Here is a 25,291-nt window from a genome sequence, read left to right on the forward strand (position 1 = left end):
AGGAGGTTCTACAGACGGTTTACGGAGGTTCTACGGACGGTTTACGGAGGATCTACAGACGGTTTACGGAGGTTCTACGGAGGATCTTACAGATGGTTTAAGGAGGTTCTACGGACGGTTTACGGAGGTTCTACTGAAGGTTTACGGAGGATCTACAGACGGTTTACGGAGGTTCTACGGAGGATCTTACAGATGGTTTAAGGAGGTTCTACGGACGGTTTACGGAGGTTCTACTGAAGGTTTACGGAGGATCTACAGACGGTTTATGGAGGTTCTACGGAGGATCTATGGATGGTTTACGGAGGTTCTACGGACGGTTTACGGAGGTTCTACCGACGGTTTACGGAGGATCTACAGACGGTTTACGGAGGTTCTACGGAGGATCTTACAGATGGTTTAAGGAGGTTCTACGGACGGTTTACGGAGGTTCTACTGAAGGTTTACGGAGGATCTACAGACGGTTTACGGAGGATCTACAGACGGTTTATGGAGGTTCTACGGACGGTTTACGGAGGATCTACAGAGGATCTACGGACGGTTTACGGAGGTTCTACGGAGGATCTTACAGATGGTTTAAGGAGGTTCTACGGACGGTTTACGGAGGTTCTACTGAAGGTTTACGGAGGATCTACAGACGGTTTACGGAGGATCTACAGACGGTTTACGGAGGTTCTACGGACGGTTTACGGAGGTTCTACGGATGATCTACAGACGGTTTATGGAGGTTCTACGGAGGATCTACAGATGGTTTACGGAGGTTCTACGGACGGTTTACGGAGGATCTACAGATGGTTTACAGAGGTTCTACGGACGGTTTACGGAGGTTCTACGGACGGTTTACGAAGGATCTACGGAGGATCTACAGACGGTTTACGGAGGTTCTACGGAGGATCTTACAGATGGTTTAAGGAGGTTCTACGGACGGTTTACGGAGGTTCTACTGAAGGTTTACGGAGGATCTACAGACGGTTTACGGAGGATCTACAGACGGTTTACGGAGGTTCTACGGACGGTTTACGGAGGTTCTACGGATGATCTACAGACGGTTTATGGAGGTTCTACGGAGGATCTACAGATGGTTTACGGAGGTTCTACGGACGGTTTACGGAGGATCTACAGATGGTTTACAGAGGTTCTACGGACGGTTTACGGAGGTTCTACGGACGGTTTACGAAGGATCTACGGAGGATCTACAGACGGTTTACGGAGGTTCTACGGACGGTTTACGGAGGTTCTACTGAGGATCTACGGACGATTTACGGAGGTTCCACAGATGGTTTACAGAGGTTCTACGGAGGATCTACGGACGGTTTACGGAGGTTCTACAGAGGATCTATGGACGGTTTATGAAGGATCTTCGGACGGTTTAAGGAGGTTCTATTGAGGATCTACGGACGGTTTACAGAGGTTCCACTGAGGATCTACAGATGGTTTATGGAGGTTCTACGGACGGTTTAAGGAGGTTCTATTGAGGATCTATGGACAGTTTACGGAGGTTGTACGGACGGTTTACGGAGGTTCTGCTGAGGATCTACGGACGGTTTACGGAGGTTCTACGGACGGTTTATGGAAGTTCTACAGAGGATCTATGGACGGTTTACGGAGGATCTTCGGACGGTTTAAGGAGGTTCTACGGACGGTTTACGGAGGTTCTACGGAGGATCTACAGACGGTTTATGGAGGTTCTACGGAGGATCTACAGATGGTTTACGGAGGTTCTACGGACGGTTTATGGAGGTTCTACGGAGGATCTACAGATGGTTTACGGAGGTTCTACGGACGGTTTACGGAGGATCTACAGATGGTTTACAGAGGTTCTACGGAGGATCTACAGACGGTTTACGGAGGTTCTACGGATGGTTTACGGAGGTTCTACTGAGGATCTACGGATGGTTTACGGAGGTTCTACTGAGGATCTACAGAAGGTTTACAGAGGTTCTACGGACGGTTTACGGAGGATTTACAGAGGATCCAAGGACAGAAATATTAACGGTACCGAGTTCTCCGGGATGCCAGCAGGTGATGCCGATCCGTCACTGACTTCAATCTAAAGGTGTTTAAAAGAACCTGCAGCATGTCAAAGGTGACGAGACAGGAAGAACGCAGTTATACCTGACCTCCGTCTGTCTCTCTGTCTGTCTGTCTGTCTCTACATCTGTCTCTCTGTCTGTCTCTACATCTGTCTGTCTGTCTCCACATCTGTCTGTCTCTGTCTGTCTCCTCCCTTTTTCTCTCTGACTCTTTCTCGCTCTTTGTCGCTACCATCTGTCAGAAGAGGGTTCCAGCACTCTTACACACACACACACACACACACACACACACACACACACACACACGCACATTCTCACATACACACACAAGCGGTGACACACGAATCTCCTCTGACTTTAAGTAGATAATAAGCTATTCTTTGAAAACAGCAGGAGGCGATTACAGAGGTGTGTGTGTGTGTGTGTGTATGTGTGTGTGTGTGTATGTGTGTGTGTGTGTGTGTGTGTGTGTATGTGTGTGTGTGTGTGTATGTGTGTGTGTGTGTGTGTGTGTGTGTAGAGGGGCTGAGTGAGTACGCAGGTGGAATTAAGCAGGTGGACACACACACACACACAGCTGCATTTCTGTCTTTTACACACAAACACAGAAATGTAACACATGCAAATACGTGCTTCATACACACACACACACATGGGTTGCTCTCACACACATCAAAATGCAAATTTACACATTTACTGCCTCTCCTACACACACACACACACACACACACACACATCTGCAAAAACCGGAGGGTTCACAGGTTTTCTGTCTGATGCAGATACACACATCCATGTCACACACAGAAACACACACACACAGACCCCCCCCCCTCCCTCAGTAGACTCACCAGCCTCAGCGAAGGTGATGATCTCCGTCGTCTCCGTGGCGTCGCCACCGTCTCCTCCCCGAGCCGCCGCTCCTCCCCCTCCTCCTCCCCGGCCTCCCCTCCCTCGAGCCTCCTCCTCCCCCTCGATCTGCACGCTGCCGTCCTCCGCCACTCTCCCCACGTGGAGCTTGCGCAGGGCGTTGAGGAGAGCGGCGCGCGGCACTGGTCGGGTGATGTTGGGCCGAGCCTGGAGGTGCAGCATGTTGAGGATGTGCCTCTTCACCGCCTCCACCACGTCCTGCTGTGCCTCTTCCTCCTCCTCCTCCTCCTCGTGTCCCGCCGCGTCGCCCGCCGCCGCCGTGACCCCTTCGTTCCTCCGCATCCTGGCCAGGGCGCAGGAGGGGCAGTGGGAGCTGGAGGCGTCCGGCAGCGACTGGCGGTGAGGATGGACGGTCAGGGATGAGCTGCAGCTCTGGACCAGGACCAGGAGGGTCCAGCTGAGCAGCGGCAGCACCGACATGCCGGCGGAGACACCTGACCAATCTGGTGATGCTGTTGGAGGCTCGGATGGAGCCTAACAGATGAAGGAAAAGTCACGGTTGGACAAAAGTGGAGGAAAAAAAAAAAGCAGGAGTCCTGGAGGAAGACGGAGAGGAGTCGCAGTCCCTCAGTCCTTGTCTCCTCTGTCTTTGTCTTCTCTCCTCAGAAGTTGAGCTGCAAAGTTCAGCTGAGCTCACAGTCCACCTGCGAAACGGAGGGAAGAAAAGCCGTAAAGAAAGGAGAGAGAAGATGAAAAAAAGAGAAGAAGAAAAAGAAGAAAAAAAAAAACACAACGCTGAGAAAATGAGTAATCCTTATCTTTTTTGTCAGGGACAGATGGCTGGAAAATGTGGAGGCGTCACGAGAAAGAAAGAAAGAAAGAAAGAAAGAAAGAAAGAAAAAGAGAAAAAAAATAAGAAAACAAGAAGAAGAGAAGAAGTGTGAGATGTGATGAATGGAGGATGAAGAAGGAGAAGCTGGTGCAGGAGGCTCCTGGTTCCTGGTGAAGCCGCTGCAGAGGTGTGTTCGGAGTGTGTTCGGAGTGTGTTCAGAGTGTGTGTTCGGAGTGTGTGTGTGTCGGACTAAGTTATCCCAGAAGAAGGGAGTTCCTCTCTCTCTTTACCTCCTCTCTCTCTCTCTCTCTCTCTCTGGGTGTTGAATGCCTTCGCTCGCTCACCAGTTGAATGGTTTTACTGGAGTGGGTTGGACTCTCTCTCTCCGTGATCTCTTCCTTCTTTCCCTCCCTCTGCTTCTCTCTCCTCTCTCTCTCTCTCTCTCTCTCTCTCTCTCGCCCTGGCAGCCTCCTACCATAATTATACCTCCCTCCCCCCTCCCCATCCCCCTCCTCCCTCCCTCTCCCTCCAGTCTCCTCCCATCTTGCTCCGTGACTCATAGCACTTCCAACTTTTACCTTCTCCCTCCCTCTCTTTCCTCCTTTTTATTTCTGCCCTCCCTGTTTGGCTGTTAATGGAGTAAAGCTGGGATTCCTCTCCCCCCCCCCCCCACCCCCTCCCCTCCCCCCTCCTCCCACGGTAGGCTGTGAATGAGTTACGTGTTGAGGGGAAAATTCTCTCAGCTGAACCAGACTGGGCCTGTGACTCTCCTGTCCATCTGTTTCACCGTCTATCAGTCAGTCTGTCTGTCTGGATGTGTTCAGTCTGCTTTGCTCTTCAGCTGCAGTCAACACAGCATCACGACTGAGAGTCAGTCTGGAGGCCTTTAACAAACTCCATTTCCCATAAGCACTAGAGGTTTGTGGGCTAAAAGCACAGACTGTTTATAAAAGAGTTTGAAGCTTCAGGTCTGAAAAATGGTTCTGATCCAGAAGTGTCTTCAGCTGCAATACCAGCGAGTGCCACTAGAGGTCGGCTCCAAAAAGCCTCCGGCTCCATAGACTCCCATTCAACTTCTCTCATCAAATCCAAAGTGAATAAAATGTGTCCATCAGTTATCTCGGTGTTGTTAGCTAAAGTCACTCCTTCTTATTAGTTTTCTGGAGGTCCATCTGAAAATAATCCCTCATTCATTAGAAAAGAAGATTCAAGAAGACCTGTTTTGGGGGGCGTGTCTGTTTGATTGACAGGCCTGTGGTGCAGTCAGATGATTTAATTGAGCTTCTGTCCGTAAGTTTGGACATTCGACCTGCGGCCGTCTCCGGGTGTGGTGCTCTGACCTGAGTGGGAGATCATCTCCATGATCATCACGCTGGATTTCCTGATCTCCTTTTGCCGTCTTTGCTACTGTAAACATCCCATTTCCTTCTTCACTCTGGAACCATCTTTGGACAAAAGCTTTGGAAAAACATGTGTGAGTGATCCTTGAGTTTGGAATACTTTTATCACTGATTATGTTCTGCTGGTTTGTTTGTTCCAGCTCGGTCATCATCATCATCAGTCATGCCTTCATCATCCTAAAAATACCCAGACTCATTACCTTCTCCGTTTCCCATCAGCCCACTGCTGCCACAAACACCATGATGACGCCCGCTGACGGAGATCATCTTGGTTGGTTTTAATGTGAAATGAAAGACATTCTAGATTTTTATTGAAGTGTTCTCAGAGTATTTATTCTAAAGGAGAACCTCATGGTCGTATATCGGAGTTTAAGAAGAGTTTTGAGTGTTTTAAGGGGCGCTGAGTTCTAAACAAGTTCTTTAAGTGGATTTAAGGGTTCTAACAAGGTTCTAACGGGTTTCTAATGTTTAGCGAGCGCTTGAGTGGGTTTTCCCTCCGAGGATGAAAGATTTCTGACATCATGGAGCTTTAAAAGGTTTTTATACGGGAATGTAAGAGGTTCTAAAGCTGTTGTAATGTTTACAAGGGTTTCTAAAGGGTTTTAAATGGGTTCTAAGTTCTATGTAAGGTTTTAAAGGAATTCTAATGGTTTCCAAGCAGGTTCCAACATGGATCCAACGGGTTTCTCATCATTTGGGGGTTTCCAGGAGCCTTTAAACGTTTTTTTTCACGCAGGGATTTAATGGGTCCTAAGAAGGTTCTGAAGGTGTTGTAATGTTTTTATTGGGAGTTTGAGGGTTTCAGAAGGAGCTCTAACCGGGTTTCTCTTGGTTTTGGGGGTTCTGAGTGTAATTGGTTCTATGGAGATTCTGAAGAACCCCTTACTTTAAGGGTTTTAGGGGGATTTAAAGGTCTCTCAGCAGGTCCTAAAGGTTTTCTTAAAGAGGACTCTAAAGGGTTTAAATGGGGAACAAAAGTGAACAATCGGACACTGGTATGACATTTTCTTTCAGAGTCATATTCTCTGTCACTCATTACGTCAACCCCCCTCCCCCCGCCCCCACCCCGATGCGGTCCGATAAGGTGGAGAACCCGGAGAACGGAGTCAGCTGTGACTGTAGAGGAAGCAGAGAAGACGCAGAGTTACACACTGAAGTTTCCTGCTTTAATCAGACGTCTGGGATTCTCCCTCCACTGCTCTGACATCATCACTGCGGGGGAAACTGTGTGTGTGTGTGTGTGTGTGTGTGTGTGTGTGTGTGTGTGACTCTTCCACAGTCTACATGTTTTTTGTACAAACACTGCAGCTCACGCCTGTGTGAGCTCACCGCTCGCTGACTGGCCCTATAAAGGCGCTGCAGTGTATTATGTGCATTAACGTGTCTTCTTTAAATAACTCCACCTGTGAGTCATGAACCTGTCGCACCGCCGGCCGGCTGCACACTGATGCACTTTGTTTTTCAGAGTCGCCTCCGGGCCCGAAGAACACACCGCATCCAAAATACATCCAGAGCAGCTGGAAAAGTAGGAGGGAGCGCTTGGTTTGAATGAACCTGGTCGACCCGGACCGTCCAGCCTCACGTTGTCCAGAACCACAGAACTTTATTTAAGGTTCTCCTGGAGATCACAAAGTTCCCCGAAGTCCATCATGTAGATTTAAATCTGAATTAAATCCACAGGAAGAGGAAGAGGCGTCCAGGTGGGGAAACCTAACGCACCTCACCTCCTGCTCTTCCTCCTCTGTTCCTCTGCAGGGGTTTGTACACGGTGTGTTTAATGTATGTTTCATGTGTGTGTTTCATGTGTGTGTTTCATGTGTGTGTTTGCTCTGCCAGTGAAAACAGGCTGAATGCACATGGAAGTGCTCCATCTAGTGGCCAGCAGCTGTAACGGCAGCAGACTGACCTGAGAGCACCCTCGCTTCACGGTTTCAGTCCAACTTCTCTCGGTACTCGTTCTCTCTTCTTATTGGTCACAATTTCACTTCCTTCTCCCTCCATCCCATTTATTTCCTTCCTTCACTCTCATATTACCTTGTTTTCTTACTGGCTCATAATTTTCCTTCCTTCCTTCCTTCCTTGTAACGTTTCTCTCTTCCTGTTTCCTCTTCCTCATCTTCTTCTTCTTCTCTCTCTGCAGCTTTATGAAACATTCTGTGGAGGTGGAGACTAATTTACTGCCCTGCTGCATTAGGACACACACACACACACACACACACACACACACACACACACACACACACACACACGGTCCTGTTTCCATCACACTGACTTGCGTTCATTTCCTGCAGGCCGAACCCAAAGTGAATGAGTCACATTATGAGGACGTGTTTGTTGTCCCCGAAAGACACTGGAGTCCCCGCGATGGGACTGTGTCCACAGATTTATGTCCACGCGCACGCACGCACGCACGCACGCACACACACACTCTCTGACAGTCGTGTCAGCCATGATGTCAGCGGTGGTCCTCCAGCTGAGCAGGACGGATCGTGTTTCTCCACGATGGAGACGTCCTGCTAGAAAACGTCTCTCTCTGACATGATGAAGTGACGAAGAGGAGATGCTGAAATATCACCTGAGAGAGGAAGAGAGGAGGAGGAGAGGAAATAAAGATGGGAGGACATCTGGAGAGACAAGGGGAGAGGGGGAGGAAAATATGAACAAAGGAGGGGAGGATGGAGGACAGAAGACGGTCAGTTCAGGGAGACGAGACTGAAACATCTAGAAACGTCCAGACCACAGACTGGATATAAAAGAGTTCGTAGCTTCAGGTCTGTAAAATGGTTCTGATCCAGAAGTATCTTCAGCTGCAATACCAGCGAGTGCCACTAGAGGTCGGCTCCAAAAAGCCTCCGGCTCCATAGACTCCCATTCAACTTCTCTCATCAAATCCAAAGTGAATAAAATGTGTCCATCAGTTATCTCGGTGTTGTTAGCTAAAGTCACTCCTTCTTCTTAGTTTTCTGGAGGTCCATCTGAAAATAATCCCTCATTCATTAGAAAAGAAGATTCAAGAAGACCTGTTTTTGGGGGCGTGTCTGTTTGATTGACAGGTCTGTGGTGCAGTCAGGTTACAGCTATCGGTGGGCGGGACGTAGTATCGTCAGGTTTCCAATCAGATCGGTCAGATCCACCGCTGGCTCCTCCCCCAGTTAAAAAGTAAACTAAAATGGTTGCACTTATGATTTCAGGAGTTTAATGAGTTAAAAGAAACTTTGCTGAGTTTTCCAACGTTCAGAGTTGGAGCTCGTATGAAGAACGTCGTGGTACAAACTGAATTTTACGAGGCTCAAATTGGATCCAAGGTCGCAACAAGATTTAAAAGGGTTTCAAATGGTTTTGAAGGACGGTGGGGGGGGGGGGGTTAACCGAGGAACAATAAACGCTAAAAGGATATAAAGAAGGTTCTCTACTGTTTTTGGATGTTTTCAGAGGGTTTCACAATTTTTAGTGTTGGATTTTAGGATATTAAACGGATTCTAATCCATTTCTTATGTTTTTAAGGGCTTCTAATGGGGTGTACAGGGGGCAAAGTGATCTATGATGGGTTTTACCGGGATTTGTGGTTTCTAAACGGACTCTAATGTTTTTTACGGCGCTTTTAAAGGTGAACTTAAGTGTTGTACAGGATTTTAAGGGGGTTGGAGGGCTGAGAATGCTAACATGCTAACGTTAGCTCAAAAAACTGAAAACAGAGCAGAGACTGGTGGGAATGTGTGAGGCTTCTGGAAATATGAAAACATCTGTGTGGGTTACAGTTTATTTACAGGCCGCATTCCTATTCACACACAGAGACACACACACACACACACACACACACACACACAGAGGGGATTTCTCCACCACATCTCTTCTTATTTAACAGACGTGTTGCGTGTGGCGTGCACATGTTACGGGTGTGTCTGTTGTGTGTCTGTTGTGTGTCTGTTGTGTGTCTGTTGTGTGTGTTTGTGTAGGCGGGATCCTTCCAGCCTCATGGAGGAAAACTGCAGCCGTTTCAGTGATGTGGTTCCTGTCCTAAAAGGCGTGACACCGGCCCACCAATTGGACAAGAGGAAGGTGATGATGTCACTCCACCAGGGTGAGGTCGCAGAGCGGTGAACACGGAGCCCACAGCGGGACGGTGCGGCGATGTCGTGGTCAAACCGTGGCGCTAAAACTTCCAAGTTCATCATCATCAGACCTGCGAAGTGACTCTTTATGTTTCATTTTAATTTGGTCCGATCACATTTTAAGAGTCTGGAAGAGTTGATTAGTTTATTCTGGCTCGACTGAGTAGGACGCTACTGATCATGCTCTGTAGAGCCCTGCGTAACATCCTGGTACCTCGAGGAGGAAGCTTACAAAAATAAGTCTCTTATTTTGAAATCGTGCCGAATTTCTGCCAAATTAGCTGTTTCTGTTCAGTTTGGCAACGTTCACAACAGCTGATTGATCGACCAACAAATAATCTGCACGTCGGGCGACTGATACTTCGGTTGTCTGTCCGCAGTCTGAGGAGTTGTACGGTTTTATGTCTAGAACAAGGGGGTGTAGCGCTGCCGGAGAACCGGAGCAACGACAAGCTACCAAAATGTTCGCAGTTCATTTTTGATCCACTCCCGTTTGTCCCGTTAAAGTTACAACATTACACTGTTTATACAAACTCAACACTTCATATGAAAAGCTTGAAAAACAACCGTAGAAAGGAAACCGCACAAATCTGCACTTAAACTAACAGCACTGCCGTGTCGTGTGTTTTCAAGAATCCACACATTTTCCAGACGCTGACACCTCAAAGGATCTGAGGTGATTCAGGCCAGGTTCAAAACACACATACACACACACACACACACACACACACACACACACACACACACACACACACACACACACGTGACTGCGTGTCGAGCGAGCTGTGAATCAGGACCTCCAACACTCTTACTGAGTCAGCGATGTGTCGGTGTGTCTCCGGTGGTTTTTGGCCGCCATCGCTGTCAGACTCCAAATATTTGGCATCAAAAGAACTTTTTTTTTTTAAGTGCCTGTGGGTGTTCAAAGGGTCGTCGTCATGATTCTTAATGCATCTACGGATTATTTTGCCGAATCATCCGTCGGTCAGTGGACGCGGACCCGGAGCTTTTGATGGTCTCACCTGATCCTCCTCAGCAGAGGCAGTTCGGACCGTTTGCTGTTGGCTTCTGCAAACGCGTCACGACGTTCTCGGAGTTCGTTCTTGACGTCGCTCACGCAGACTCACCTCGAGGATCCTTCAGCAGCTCTTCTGGAGCTTTCGGTCGTGTCACATGACTCGACCTGCAGAGAGAGGATCCGTCAGTCAGTCAGTGTGTTCTTGATTACACATTTTATATTCTCTGCAAAATGTGAACTGAGGCATTAAAACACCAAATTTGGCAGGTTGGTTTGGTGCACCAGTCCACTGTTTATATTTTCTTTCCCACATTTACAGGAATTATTCTGGGACTGTAGATTCATTATTTCTATTTATATCACTTCTGTGGAGTATAATAGTGTACATTTATGTATTTACCTGATCAGGTAGATTCCCTTTCGAGGCTTTCTCGGCACATCGTACTGGGTGAAGACCTCAGAGGAGACGGAGCCACTGGAGGGCTCAGATCCCATCAGGATGTGATGCAGTGAGTTCACTGAGCTGCATTAAAAACCCAGTAGAGGACAGAAACCTTTCCTTCTGTTTCTGGACCAACAGGGAGAAATGAGAGGACACACATTGGATTCATGATTAATGCAGATGAAGGGGCCTATTTAATAAACAAAAAATCATCAGTGAATCCGTGATATGAAGCAACATCCTCTGGAGCTGCACTTTTCTGCCTTTTTAAGGGCATGAAATGCTGAAAAGATGCAAAACTCCTGAGAAATTTTGCCACTGTTTATCTAAGAACTATCTCATTCAGTAAGATTTGCAACTTGCTGTAAGAGTCATGTTTGAAGGTGGTGACTAACGTGATCTCAACACAGGGTGTAAAATATGACCAAAAAACCCCTGAAGTTACAGTGCAGCGGCTCAGCTTCTGAGGAATCCGGCGGATTCTTATTTGTTTTGGTCATCTAACATAGACAGTTTGACTCTGTCTCCTGCTTTCAGCTCAGTTTCCTTCAGCTCCATTTAAAAAGTGCCGTAAACTAGTCAGTCTCGGGATAAACAGCGCATTACACAACCAACACAACACTGCACGCTGAAATATTAATGGGCCCAAGTATAAATGAATAAGAATAAAAACCCTTGTTCTATATGTTGAAAGTGAAAACACTACATAGTAAAAAGTCAGTGGAGTCTGCAGTGACATGCGATCAGCATCACTTATTCAGGTCAGAGAGTCCAAGTGCTGCAGGGTGGAAGCTGTTTCTGTGGTTTGAATTTAATAACAATGTAAACACACCGACGTGTAAACAGAGGTCGACCTGGATGAGCGTCTTTGCGGATGACACCCTCCTCATCGCCTCCGGAGACAGAGGATGGTGTTTATGTGGCTTCAGTTCAGGTCTTTACAGAGAAGTTTCCAAAGTGTGGCAACACAAAAAAAACTCTTGAATAAAAGTTGGGATTCAAATAAACACCCGCAGAGTGGGAGGAAGTATTTCAATCAACATCATCACTGACTTCAACACGTTAACGTGACCCCTGGTACATGAACATTAGTGATGTCACCATGGAAACCTGAAACTGGAGCAGAGAAACAGCAGATTTTGGTGAACAGAAAACCTTCAAAACACCCGCTCACAGCCGAGTGTTCCTGAGCCCATGCAATGATTTCCACTACAGAATCGGGGCTTTTTTAGTGTCAAACTGTGTAAATGGTCAACAGAGACCCTTGAAACGCTTCAGAAAGTCTATGGAGATGAATCGATGAGTCGGACGAGGTGTTCTGATGACATCACGTTTCAAGATGGGGCGGAGCTTCACTGCCCGAGAACGAAGAAGGCGTCAGGTCAGGAGACACCAGGTGGGTTTTGGTGCTGCAAAAGACAACGAGGTGGAACAGACGCACAAATGAACTGCGTTAAAAAAGGCACGTCATCTGCGTAACTACATTGACATCGTTACCTCGGCAACCCATGCTGATAGGTGGGTGATGTCAGTCTGTCTTTAAGATCGAAATTAAGTGTAAATGAAGCCTTTGTGTCCACCAACAAACCATGAGACAACTCTAAGCACATTTGTGACAGTATTGATGTGTTTGACAGCGACATTAATGCTGCCGTGGTTGAACTGCCTTCACCTTCACAGACCCTCCACCTTTGTGAACTCTTATTGGAGCTTCAGTGCCTCCAAAGAGCAGCTCAAACTCCCGAATCTCTTCCCTTTCTTTCTTTCCATCGTCTCTCAGAGAGGCCAGGTTCTTCCTCTGTAGCCGAGTCAAAGTCCTGGTTCTCCAGCTTCGGCCCCGTCACAGACTCACCGCCCACCGGACCGCCCTTGAGCTCCACACCCACCGTGACTCTGCAGGACGGTTTGTCCACACTAAATCATCTCTGTATCGGTTCTTTAACGCGTCACTGCACTCCATCATCACAATCCTGATTACGAGCGTCGCGTGTTTGAGCGCAGTCATCCTCTCAGCGCTGGAGCAGTTCTCAGAAACAGCACTGAGGTTGAGAAACCAGCTGACCACAACGCCTATTTAGGCCAAACCGCCGTATGCGATCTGTCCAAACATGACAAAGAACAGGGTGAATTATGTGAGAAACAGAGAGGGTGGAGATAGGAAAGACAAACTGCAGTTAGGAAACCATGAGGAGAATGATGTGGTTTCACAGCTGGGCCCTCCGACTATGAGAACACAAAAACGGCTTCTTTCTCCCTGAAAACAAAGCTGTGAAAGCTTCTCGGGGGAAAAGTTCACAGCGAGCATCCTTTTAAAAGAGACTGAGAGCCGAGTTCACCAACAACTGTCTGCTCCTGTATTTATTTCATTTATTTAGTCCCGACTATTTCATCGCACTTTACTGCCAAGACATGACGGTGATGAACCAGGTTTCACAAAACAACCTCAAAGAGACAAAACAACCTCAAAGAGACACAAAATAACCTCAAAGAGACAAAACAACCTCAAAGAGACACAAAACAACCTCAGAGACAAAACAACTTCAAATACGCAAAACAACCTCAGAGACAAAACAACCTCAAAGAGACACAAAACAACCTCACAGACAAAACAACATCAAAGAGACAAAACAACCTCAAAGAGACACAAAACCTCAGAGACAAAACAACTTCAAATACGCAAAACAACCTCAGAGACAAAACAACCTCAAAGAGACACAAAACAACCTCAAATACACAAAACAACCTCAGAGACAAAACAACTTCAAATACACAAAACAACCTCAGAGACAAAACAACCTCAAAGAGACACAAAACAACCTCACAGACAAAACATCAAAGAGACAAAACAACCTCAAAGAGACACAAAACAACCTCAAATACACAAAACAACCTCAGAGACAAAACAACTTCAAATACGCAAAACCTCAGAGACAAAACAACCTCAAAGAGACACAAAACAACCTCACAGACAAAACAACCTCACAGACAAAACAACATCAAAGAGACAAAACAACCTCAAAGAGACACAAAACAACCTCAAATACACAAAACAACCTCAAAGAGACACAAAACAACTTCAAATACACAAAACAACCTCAGAGACACAAAACAACCTCAAAGAGACAAAACAACCTCAAAGAGACACAAAACAACCTCAAATACACAAAACAACCTCAAAGAGACACAAAACAACATCAAAGAGACAAAACAACCTCAAAGACACAAAACGTCCACTAAGAGTCCGTCTCCCGTCTCTGTGTGGAGCTCCATGTGTTGTACAGCGACGTGATGAACATCGTACCATCGTACCGAACATGGAGCTGTTTCAGTGCGTTCTGACAGTCTATGAATAATGAGCCACGCTGGAGGAGTCAACCGGCCCCAACCGGCTCCTGACTTGTTTTTCTTTTAATTTAAAGGGTTTTCTGTTTTCGCTCATCAAACTTTTATGAAGAAAAAGTTTGTTGAGCTGCAGCTGAAATACCATCTGATCCCTGGAGGAAACAGAGGAGTAAAGCTGTGACGCACAACAGGTTTCCCTCTCCTCCTCCTCCTCCTCCTCCTCCTGTGTTCGCTTCATCGCTCAGAGCTGTGACTCACTGCAGGTACGCTCCACCTGCCTCTGTGATGTCGGCCGCCATCGATCGCCCGTCTTCACCTGTCAGCTCCCTCACATCTGCTGCTCTTTCTTCTCCGGCTGCTGCTGGTTTGGACGTCGCCGACCTCTCTGACCGCCAGCTTTTTATTCCATTCATCTTTATCTTTATGTCTCTTTACTTCTACTCTATCGTCTCTTGCTGTTTCTGTACATTTTTTATTGTTGTTTTATTATGTCTCTGTTTCTGTCTGATTTCTTTCATTAAATCTTTTTCTTTCTTTCTTTCTTTCTTTCTTTCTTTCTTTATCCCTGACTTCCTCTAACTTTTGCCTCCTCTTTGCCTCGTTAGCTTGTTTTTTCTTTCACATTTCTCTCCTTCCTGTTTTCCCGTCACTTCGTGTTCGAACTTCTCAGCCCGATGATGGAGCGAGCCGAGACACCGAGCGTTTCTTCAGATCTTTAGAAAGTTTTTGAAGCTCGTTCTGTCGTCTGTTTTTTTTTTCTCTTTAACTCACTTTGTGCATCATCGCTCCCTAGTGTGTGTGTGTGTGTGTGTGTGTGTGTGTGTGTGTGTGTGTGTGTGTGTGTGTGTGTGTGTGTGAGAACGTTTGACTTCTCTCTGAAGAGTTTTGAGTGCTTTACGTAACCCTGGCACACACTGATGCACACAGCCAATGATCCGATAGCACCACACACACACACGCACACACACACATGCGTTGGTTTGTCTATCTTTCTGAGGACCCTTTGGTGATGTCCTGAATTCCCTTGGAAGGTTTGGACACCAGGTCCCCACAAAGACATATAAACATATACACACAGGTCCATGTCTTTACTGAGCTTCAGACTTTTCTAAGCTGTCTTTTCTAAGTCCTGTTTTCTAGCATGAATTTCAGCTTTCCTGATTGTTGAACTTTGGTAGAAATAAAGCTGACATCACTATATTCATCAATAAAGACTGGAAAGGTCAGAGGTCACATAAGGCTGAAAAGAAGAGCAGGAGAGTAGATGAAATGTTGGGAGGTCTGAAACAGACATGACCTGAGCTGACTGCAGGTGTGCTGTGAGTGCAAACATCTGCTGGAAGCTCCTAATCCGCCTCATCATCCCGGCTCAGCCCTCCGGGTGGACGCGCATTCTTTCTCAAATAGTTTCACTTGGAGATCAAAATAAAAACCAAAGCTGGCAGCGCTGCTCTCCGAAGGTCTGCGGGAGAAACCAGAGCTCATTATGCCAAATTCACAAAGTCAATGTTCACACAGCTATTCATTGACGCCCCCCCCCCCCACCACACACACACACACACACAAATAGAAAAATCTGGAAATTTTTGGAAGGGGGGGAAATCTGGATAAAGTAAACCAAAAGTAAAACAAAATCCTTCCGATGTTTTTTTGTTTCGTTTTGCCCCAGAATAAGCTTCACAGTTCAATGTTAATTGTAATGTTAAGTTGCAGCCTCTAGGGGCGCTAGCAGGACCTGTTGTAGATGAATGAGACAAACTAAAGAGACTCAGCAACCTGCGAGACATCAGCTGCAGTCAGGAGTGTGTGCAGGACACGTGGGACGTGTGCAGGACACATTGGACATGTGGAGTGACTGAGTGTCCACATCCGTGTTACATGAGCGTTGGCCGTGTGATGTGGTCGGCCCGTTTTAACCTGAACTGCTGATGTCATCACGAGTGAGGACCGAACGGAGAGACGGACAAACTTTTAAAACGTCTGAGCGTTTTGGGAACGTGAGGACATTTATAGACAGACGGGACATTTACAGAGAAAGAAGAGACATTTACAGACAGACAGAAGGGACATTTACAGACAAAAGGGACATTTACAGAGAAAGATGGGACATTTACAGAGAAAGACGGGACATTTACAGAGAAAGACGGCAGAGAAAGACGGGACATTTACAGACAGACTGACGGGACATTTACAGACAGAAGTGAGGACATTAATTGAAAAGTCAAGACATTTTTTTGAGGTAACAACATTTTTTGGTACTTAAGGACATTTTGTTTTAAAGTGAGGAAATGTTTTGTAAAGTTAAAATATTTGAAATTGAGGAATTTTTTTAAGTGAAGACATCTTTTTGGAAAGTTAGGATTTCTTTGGCAATGCGAGAACATTTTGTTGGAAAGTAAAGACATTTAAATTGGGGACTTTTTTCAAGTAAGGGAATTTTTGTTAGAAAGTTCGGAAATTCTTTTGGAAAGTGAGAACATTTTTGTCGTGTTTTTGTTTTCTGTTCCCTAATATCAGTGTGAGGAACGTATTTTGAGATCGTCCTGCGTCTCCGTCAGACAGGTTATATAAAGAGGCGTTTGTTTGTGTCTTCAGGGGAACCTGATTCTCCGGCGTTGCCTCTAATTGCTACTTTGCACAAACAGTCTTTGTTCGAAACTCCACGTTTTGACCGGTGTTTGGTTTTTCTGTTTAATCTATCGTGCTATTTATACTCCGTACACTTCAAACTGTAAGTGGAGCAAACGTCTGCTGGGAACCCACATCCACTCAAACAACGCTGAAGTTCTACTGGAACTGCCGACGGACTCAAACATTTGGACATTTCAGCCTTTCTCTCCTTTTCCAGATAAACCTCTTAAGATTTCGTCTTGTTCGTACTTCTGTTTAACAACTACACGATCTGAATTATTCATCCTCGGATGTAATTTGAGAGGCGTTTATGTGATGTGATGTATTTTTGATGTGTTTGTTTCACTCTGTTTTGATTACTTTATGGAACGTGAAGGAAATGATGTGTTTTCCTTCCTGACTGTTTGTTTTGTTAACGAAACAGGAAAATCAAACAGAAGTGCTGAGTTTGGGGGCGGGGCTGGTTGATTGACAGGCCTGGGCTGCAGTCAGGTTTAACGCTACAGGTGGGCGGGGCATAATGTTCTGGGGTTCCTTAGCCAGGTCCGCCCCTCGCGCCTCCAAATATGCTCACTTCTGGCTCCAAAAACAAAGATGGCGACGGCCAAAACGCTGAACTCAGGGATTCAGAAGGGCAGTTAACGAACCAATCGGCTGACGTCACAGTTGGTTGCTGCTGTCTGGAAACCCTGTTCACTGTTCACGTTAAGGTTCACTCAGACCAATGTCATCCAAGTCTTGTTGTGAGAATAAATTAACCTGTATTCATAAAGTGAAAAGCTGCAGTTGGACAAATGCCAAATATAAAAGACACAAAGGTGGATAATAACTTAATCTAGACAAGCAACAGCTTTCACATCACACACTTCTGTTTCCACGGTGATGAAGTGAAACCTGGAGAAGATCTCAGCAACTTCACAGCTCAGATCCAGTTACCTTTTACTGTCATCTGAAGACATCTGTCTGCATCTGCTCTGTCAGACAGACAGACAGACAGACAGACAGACAGGCAGGCAGGCAGACAGACAGACACAGACAGACAGACGCACGCACACACACACACACACACACACAGACACACAGACACACACACACACACACACACACACACACACACACACACACACACACACACACACACACACACACACACACACACACACACCTCTGGTCTGTGTTTTCTGTGGTGTTTCTCTTGTTCATTCTGTTACAGCAACAGGAAACTAAAGAGGAACAGGTGAGGATGAATGTAAAGATGAACAGAAACATCTGTCTGTGTGTGTGTGTGTGTGTGTGTGTGTGTGTGTGTGTGTGTGTGTGTGTGTGTGTGTGTGTGTGTGTGTGTCTGTGTGTCAGACCCCCCCCCCCCGACCACAACAAGACCGAGGCTTTAATCCAGTTCTTTGATGACTTTATACAGATGAAACAGGACACAGTCATACTGAGCCACTACACGGTGGATCACACTTTTACTGACACTGAGGCGTGTGTGTGTGTGTGTGTGTGTGTGTGTGTGTGTGTGTGTGTGTGTTGGTGAGGGTTATGTCAGGACAAACAAAAAACAGAAAAACGAACACTTCGTCTTTATCGGACATTTGAAGGATCAAACTAGCTTCTCTTGGCTAGTTAAAGCTTTTAAACCTTAAAAGTGTTTCCATGACAACGGTAGCATACAAACATGGCGTCCATGGCAGAAGCACCACTGTGTTTACTGCACGTTGGAACAAAACGGAGAAAACAGCCAGGCTACGGTTAAACAAAAAAACAAAACAACAAATACAACAAAAACAAAACAACAAAAACAAGACACAAAACAAAGAAAACGAGAAGGAAGACGAGATCAAATACAACAAAAACGTGCAAAAGAAAACCAAAATAACAAAAATAAGACGCAAAAACAACCACAACTCAACTTTTCTATGATGTTCCCATATTTTCTTAAATTGTCAAATGTTTCTTTTCAACGTGTAAAGTAGAAACTGGCCTACTGTGAGTTTAAGAGTTTTTATCATGCGTGTGGATGAACGACCACATGCTGCTCTGATCACATGTTGAACGGTTTAACACAGATGTTGGGAACATGCTCGAGGTCATGAGGTCACACACACACACACACACACACACACACACACACACACACACACACACACACACACACCTGGACTTACATCAGTGTGCGACCACAACAAGGTGTCGGCTGCAGTCACTTTCTTTAATGAGTCAGCAGAGATCAAACACTCGTTCCCAACAACACACATCTGATGGACGCTTTGATGACTCATCACACATCACACATCACGCGCGCGCACGCGCACGCACACGCACACACACACACACACACACACACACACACACCGCAGCACAACATCACTTCCTGTCTAGCTTCTGAAACTCAACAGAAACCTTGTATGGAGGGCGAAAGAGCAAACGAGCCTCAGAGTGGAGCGACGTCACGTGAGGACGTCCTGCAACAGAATACTCACATGCTGCTTTTTGGATTTCTGGGTAAAATAAACTGAAATCAAACCAGGAAACAAAACCACATAAAGTCCGTCAGGCTGCGTTCACAACGAACGGCCGGCTTCTCAGTTTGGTCTGATCCTGAATATCAGCTGTGGGAGGAGCCTCGGACCACGGCCGACCAAAAGAGGTGGTCCGGATCCAACTGAACCGTGGTTGTAGTGTGAAAACACTTCTGAATGGTTCAGACCAATTACAGGAAGTTCAGGGAAGTTATTAACCAATTAAAGAGTAGAAGAAGACAAAGAACCGAAGGAGACGTCAAGATGTAAAAGGATATAGTTCAGACGTCGTTGAAAACTTCCTCGTTGATGTACTGACAGAGTCACTCTGACAGATGAAAGGATGAAAGGATGACGTCATCATTCAGGAGGACTTTTCCCTGTTAGTGACGACCATAAAAGGAGCGACCGCAACATATAAAGTCCTCCAGAAGTGATTAGTCAGCACTGAACTCACTGTGTGTGTGTGTGTGTGTGTGTGTGTGTGTGTGTGTGTGTGTGTGTGTGTGTGTGTGTGTGTGTGAGAGTACCTACTGGTTGGATTATTGGTCTTCGCTGGGTGAAAAGTATCTACTTTCACAAACAAGAAGCAAGATGAGATGCCAAACAAAAAGATGAAAAAGGGTTCCTTCTGCTCCTCAGGTTCAGGTCTGAATCGAAGGTTTCCACGTCGGCGAGCTCTTCAGCTGCACACGAGGTCTAATGAAACACTTCCGCCGAAGGTTAGATCAACGGATTTCTGCTGGGAAATGTCGGATTGCCGAGAGAGGAAATCAGAAAAGTCCTGCAAGTACGAGAAAGATGAGACATGAGATAGGAATCCTCCACACTGATGGAGAGTCAGAACCTCAGACTGTTTCCAAAAGAGTTCGTAGCTTCAGGTCTGTAAAATGGTTCTGATCCAGAAGTATCTTCAGCTGCAATACCAGCGAGTGCCACTAGAGGTCGGCTCCAAAAAGCCTCCGGCTCCATAGACTCCCATTCAACTTCTCGGTCTGAAGCTTTCACACTGATGCATCATGTAAATGAGGAAGATCTCTGAAGGTCCTTCTGACCCGGACGGCTTCATTTAAACATGTCATCAGGAAAAGATGTGATGCATCATGTAGGTGAGATGGATGCTTTTGGAAGCGGTTGGACGTTTCGGTGCTGGTTCGTCCTGGTACGAGATCCTTCAGGGTGTCTTTGCAAAATTAAAAACTATAATCCCAGAAAATCTGAGGAAATATTTATGCTTCAAATCCGATTTCAAAGAAGCGGGAGAGGGCTGATTCAGCCGGAGACACTTTCTCCCCGGCAGAAGTTCAGTTCAGTTCAGCGTGTGATCTCATACAGGAGGTGGTGCTGCACCTTTGGACCGCGTACAGAAGGAATTCATGGTTCATATTCAGCCGCCAGCGAGTCGCTTACATCCCTTTGTTTCTTTTTGTTCTGCTGCTCCTCTTTGTTTCCTCCTCTTATCTCCTCTCAGCACCTTGCTCCATCTCCTGCTTTCTCACATTCATCCATTCTCCCCCCAGTCTTTGTGTATGTAGGTCGTTGAATGGAAACGTCCCTCATGCCAGCGGAGCGTCCTCCCCTCGGAAACACAGCAGCGAACGAGGAACCAATTCAAACTCCTCCAGCCACTTCAAAGGTGTTGGTGTCCCGGTGCGACCCCGCCGAGGCTGAGGCCGCTCACCGGCCCACATGGACCCATCGAGGAGGTTCAGTGGATTTAAAGGGGGGGAGGGGTCTGAAGAACTGATGAACTGAAGAACTGAAGAACTGAAGAACTGAAGAACTGGAGAACTGAAGAACTGAAGAACTGATGAACTGAAGAACTGATGAACTGATGAACTGAAGAACTGAAGAACTGAAGAACTGATGAACTGATGAACTGATGAACTGACAGGTTCTCGGTTCAAACTGTGTGTTTGGGGAAAGCAACAACAGCGACGGCATCAGACTCCTCCAGTTTGTGGGTAACAGATTCCACTTTGATGCTGTTCTCAGAAAAGGAAACTCTGCTGCCATGAAGTGCAGCAGGATCTCGGAGGAGCTTCTGAAGGAGCTGTGAATGTGAGTCATCGCCTCTGTTCCCTGAGAGGAAGGAAACGGAGGATCCGTCTGATTTCTGCTCTGCAGCGGTCGCTGGGTTTGATTGCAGAGTCGAGCTCCCCTTCGCTGACTCTCAATGAGGGTCTCCGCTTTGTTTTCCGTGACCTGAGATGCTCCGTTCACTGTCGACTCTCTTCTTACCAGCCGGTAAACCTGCACCGAGCCGAGGACAGAGAACCGGACGGGCTTCAATGATGTCTACAAGGGAACTTCGAATAGTCGTTATAATCTCCAAAATCAATTAGTACGTGTGACTATCGTTCTTTCTTATTTCCTCTGTTTTTACCGGCGCCTGGCTGTAATGCATTACTCCTGTCAGAAGGTGGCAGTAATGTGCCTAAAAGCTGCCTGCCAGCCGCATTAAATAACATGAGGAGAAGAAGAACACGCTGCCGGAGCTTTGTAGATAAAACTATCCCGGTATTAGACGTTCCGGTACAAACATGAGGAAAACACAGACTGTTTATTAAAGAGTTCGTAGCTTCAGGTCTGTAAACTGGTTCTGATCCAGAAGTGTCTTCAGCTGCAATACCAGCGAGTGCCACTAGAGGTCGGCTCCAAAAAGCCTCCGGCTCCATAGACTCCCATTCAACTTCTCTCATCAAATCCAAAGTGAATAAAATGTGTCCATCAGTTATCTCGGTGTTGTTAGCTAAAGTCACTCCTTCTTCTTAGTTTTCTGGAGGTCCATCTGAAAATAATCCCTCATTCATTAGAAAAGAAGATTCAAGAAGACCTGTTTTTGGGGGCGTGTCTGTTTGATTGACAGGCCTGTGGTGCAGTCAGGTTACAGCTATCGGTGGGCGGGACGTAGTATCGTCAGGTTTCCAATCAGATCGGTCAGATCCACCGCTGGCTCCTCCCCCAGCTCGTCCAAATATGGTCACTTCCTGCTCCAAACCGCTCCGAACTAGTAAAGATGGTGACGGACAGAATCTGAACTGGAGGATTCATAACGTTCACAAACCAACGATGACATCACTGATGGATGATGACATCACTGCTGGTTGATGACATCACTGCTGGTTGCTGATTGGTTGGATCAGGACACCTGAGCTCCTTCACTTCCTCGGTGACTTAATAAACAAATATTTAGCTGATGACTTATTGAGGCGATTTTGTTCGTAACTTGCCAGAAACGGTCGACAGTTCCGACGATGTTTGTTCAGTTGGTAAAGACGCAGCAGCACCGCGACACCGAACCTTTAACTTCCTGTCAGTTGACGAGTCACTTCGCCGCCTCGTCCTCCTGCGTGTTTCCTGCAGACCTGATTGTGGTGTCGGTGTCGGACGGGTTTTCTCTGTGACCTCACTGAGGACACGCCGCCTGCAGCCTGACGTCCTCACGTCCTCCTCCCACCGGAGACTCTGCAATCAGCTCAGCATTTACATTCAGATGACTGCTAGGGCAGCGGGAATGCAAATGCATCAGCTGGGGAGTCGTGCAGATTGAAGGGGGGTGTGGGGGAGGGTGGGGGGTATTGCAGCCTCATACCTGTCCTCACATGACATTTACCAGCCAGGATTTAATCAGAGAGCAGTTTTACATTCACTCTATTTAAATATTCATGCAGCATCACCGCTGGATCTTATGGAAACACTTGCAGCTCAAGAACACTGTTTTATGAACTTCTTTCTGGCGCTCCGATGAGTCCAGAACTGCCGACCTGTGATCAGAACCGTTGGGTCTCCGGTAATGAGGGGTTCATGTCCGACTGCTTAATATCTGCTGAATAACAGACAATACGGATAAACCACGAACCTGCTCAATCACCACTGTTTTAAACTGCAGAGGTTAATGAGCATGTTGGCCCTCTAGGGGGCGCTGCAGCAGGGCTTCAGACTTCCCTCCACAGCCCTGAACAGACGGGTGGTTCCTCCGACACCGAAAAGGTTCACGTGTTTTCATTTATATATAAATGCTGCTAAGTGAGTTTTACTGTATTCTGTGTATTCATTAGTTTATATTTTAAATTCTACTTTGTATCATCCATCCATCATCTCCACCCGCTTTATCCTGAACAGGGTCACGGGGGGCGGAGCCTATCCCAGCTCACATTGGGTGAAGGCGGGGTTCACCTGGACAGGTCACCAGTCCATCACAGGGACACATAGAGACAGACGGAAACAAAGACCGTTCACACCTCAGGGACATTTGTAGAACCACCAATGAACCTGATAGCATGTTTCTGGATGGTGGGAGGAAGCCGGAGAACCGAGAGAACCCACGCAGGCACACGGAGAACATGCAGACTCACACAGGAAGGCCGGGATTGGAACCCGGAACCTTTTCACTGAGGCGACCATGCTAACCGCTGCACTGCTGTGACTGTATTATGTTCTGGATTTATTCGTCTGTGTTGCAGCTCAACTTGTTTAAAGCAAAAATCAAGTCTCTTCGTGTTTTCTCCCTTCCAGCAAAACCTTTCCTGCTTTCGTCTCTCATGAACCTCTTCTTAACAAATCAATGACTTCTGTCTGACTTCGGTCCACTCCTCCTCCTCTTCCTGCGTCTTCCCGGGACGGACGGTGGACTGATCCTCTGTTTCTGAACAGAGGGCTTCAGCTGAGTACAAAGCTGCAGTTAAACACAGGACCAAAGATGCAGAACATGAAACACACACCACCTCAGAGACGAACACCACCTCAGAGACGAACACCACCTCAGAGACGAACACCACCTCAGAGACGAACACCACCTCAGAGACGTACACCACCTCAGAGACGAACACCACCTCAGAGACGTACACCACCTCAGAGACGTACACCACCTCAGAGACGAACACCACCTCCGAGACGTACACCACCTCAGAGACGAACACCACCTCAGAGACGAACACCACCTCCGAGACGTACACCACCTCAGAGACGAACACCACCTCAGAGACGAACACCACCTCAGAGACGAACACCACCTCCGAGACGTACACCACCTCCGAGACGAACACCACCTCAGAGACGAACACCACCTCAGAGACGTACACCACCTCAGAGACGAACACCACCTCAGAGACGTACACCACCTCAGAGACGAACACCACCTCAGAGACGAACACCACCTCAGAGACGAACACCACCTCCGAGACGTACACCACCTCAGAGACGAACACCACCTCAGAGACGTACACCACCTCAGAGACGAACACCACCTCAGAGACGAACACCACCTCAGAGACGAACACCACCTCCGAGACGAACACCACCTCCGAGACGAACACCACCTCAGAGACGTACACCACCTCCGAGACGTACACCACCTCCGAGACGTACACCACCTCAGAGACGTACACCACCTCAGAGACGTACACCACCTCAGAGACGTACACCACCTCAGAGACGAACACCACCTCAGAGACGAACACCACCTCCGAGACGTACACCACCTCAGAGACGAACACCACCTCAGAGACGAACACCACCTCAGAGACGAACACCACCTCCGAGACGTACACCACCTCCGAGACGAACACCACCTCAGAGACGAACACCACCTCAGAGACGTACACCACCTCAGAGACGAACACCACCTCAGAGACGTACACCACCTCAGAGACGAACACCACCTCAGAGACGAACACCACCTCAGAGACGAACACCACCTCCGAGACGTACACCACCTCAGAGACGAACACCACCTCAGAGACGTACACCACCTCAGAGACGAACACCACCTCAGAGACGAACACCACCTCAGAGACGAACACCACCTCCGAGACGAACACCACCTCAGAGACGTACACCACCTCCGAGACGTACACCACCTCCGAGACGTACACCACCTCAGAGACGTACACCACCTCAGAGACGTACACCACCTCAGAGATGTACACCACCTCCGAGACGAACACCACCTCAGAGACGAACACCACCTCAGAGACGAACACCACCTCCGAGACGTACACCACCTCCGAGACGTACACCACCTCCGAGACGTACACCACCTCCGAGACGTACACCACCTCAGAGACGTACACCACCTCAGAGACGTACACCAC

The 25,291-nt window shown here is 47.2% G+C and overlaps 1 protein-coding gene across 2 annotated transcripts in view; it reads right to left on the reverse strand.

Annotated features, from left to right (window-relative positions):
- Positions 1-25,291, reverse strand: part of inhbaa (inhibin subunit beta Aa) — a 52,172-nt gene that overhangs the window by 20,947 nt on the left and 5,934 nt on the right. For both annotated transcript variants that reach the window (XM_069177606.1, XM_069177605.1), the window contains exons 4-6: positions 10,660-10,827; positions 10,264-10,424; positions 2,879-3,601 (exon numbers count right to left, since the gene is read on the reverse strand). In XM_069177606.1, coding sequence (XP_069033707.1) covers positions 2,879-3,377 — 499 coding nt within the window. In that variant the 5' untranslated portion in view covers positions 3,378-3,601; positions 10,264-10,424; positions 10,660-10,827. The remainder of the gene's footprint in view (positions 1-2,878; positions 3,602-10,263; positions 10,425-10,659; positions 10,828-25,291) is intronic.

This window comes from Embiotoca jacksoni, unplaced genomic scaffold, assembly GCF_022577435.1.
Source record: "Embiotoca jacksoni isolate LCO1_2020_lvr unplaced genomic scaffold, fEmbJac1.0.p SCAF_75, whole genome shotgun sequence".
Classification (NCBI taxonomy): Eukaryota; Metazoa; Chordata; class Actinopteri; family Embiotocidae; genus Embiotoca; species Embiotoca jacksoni.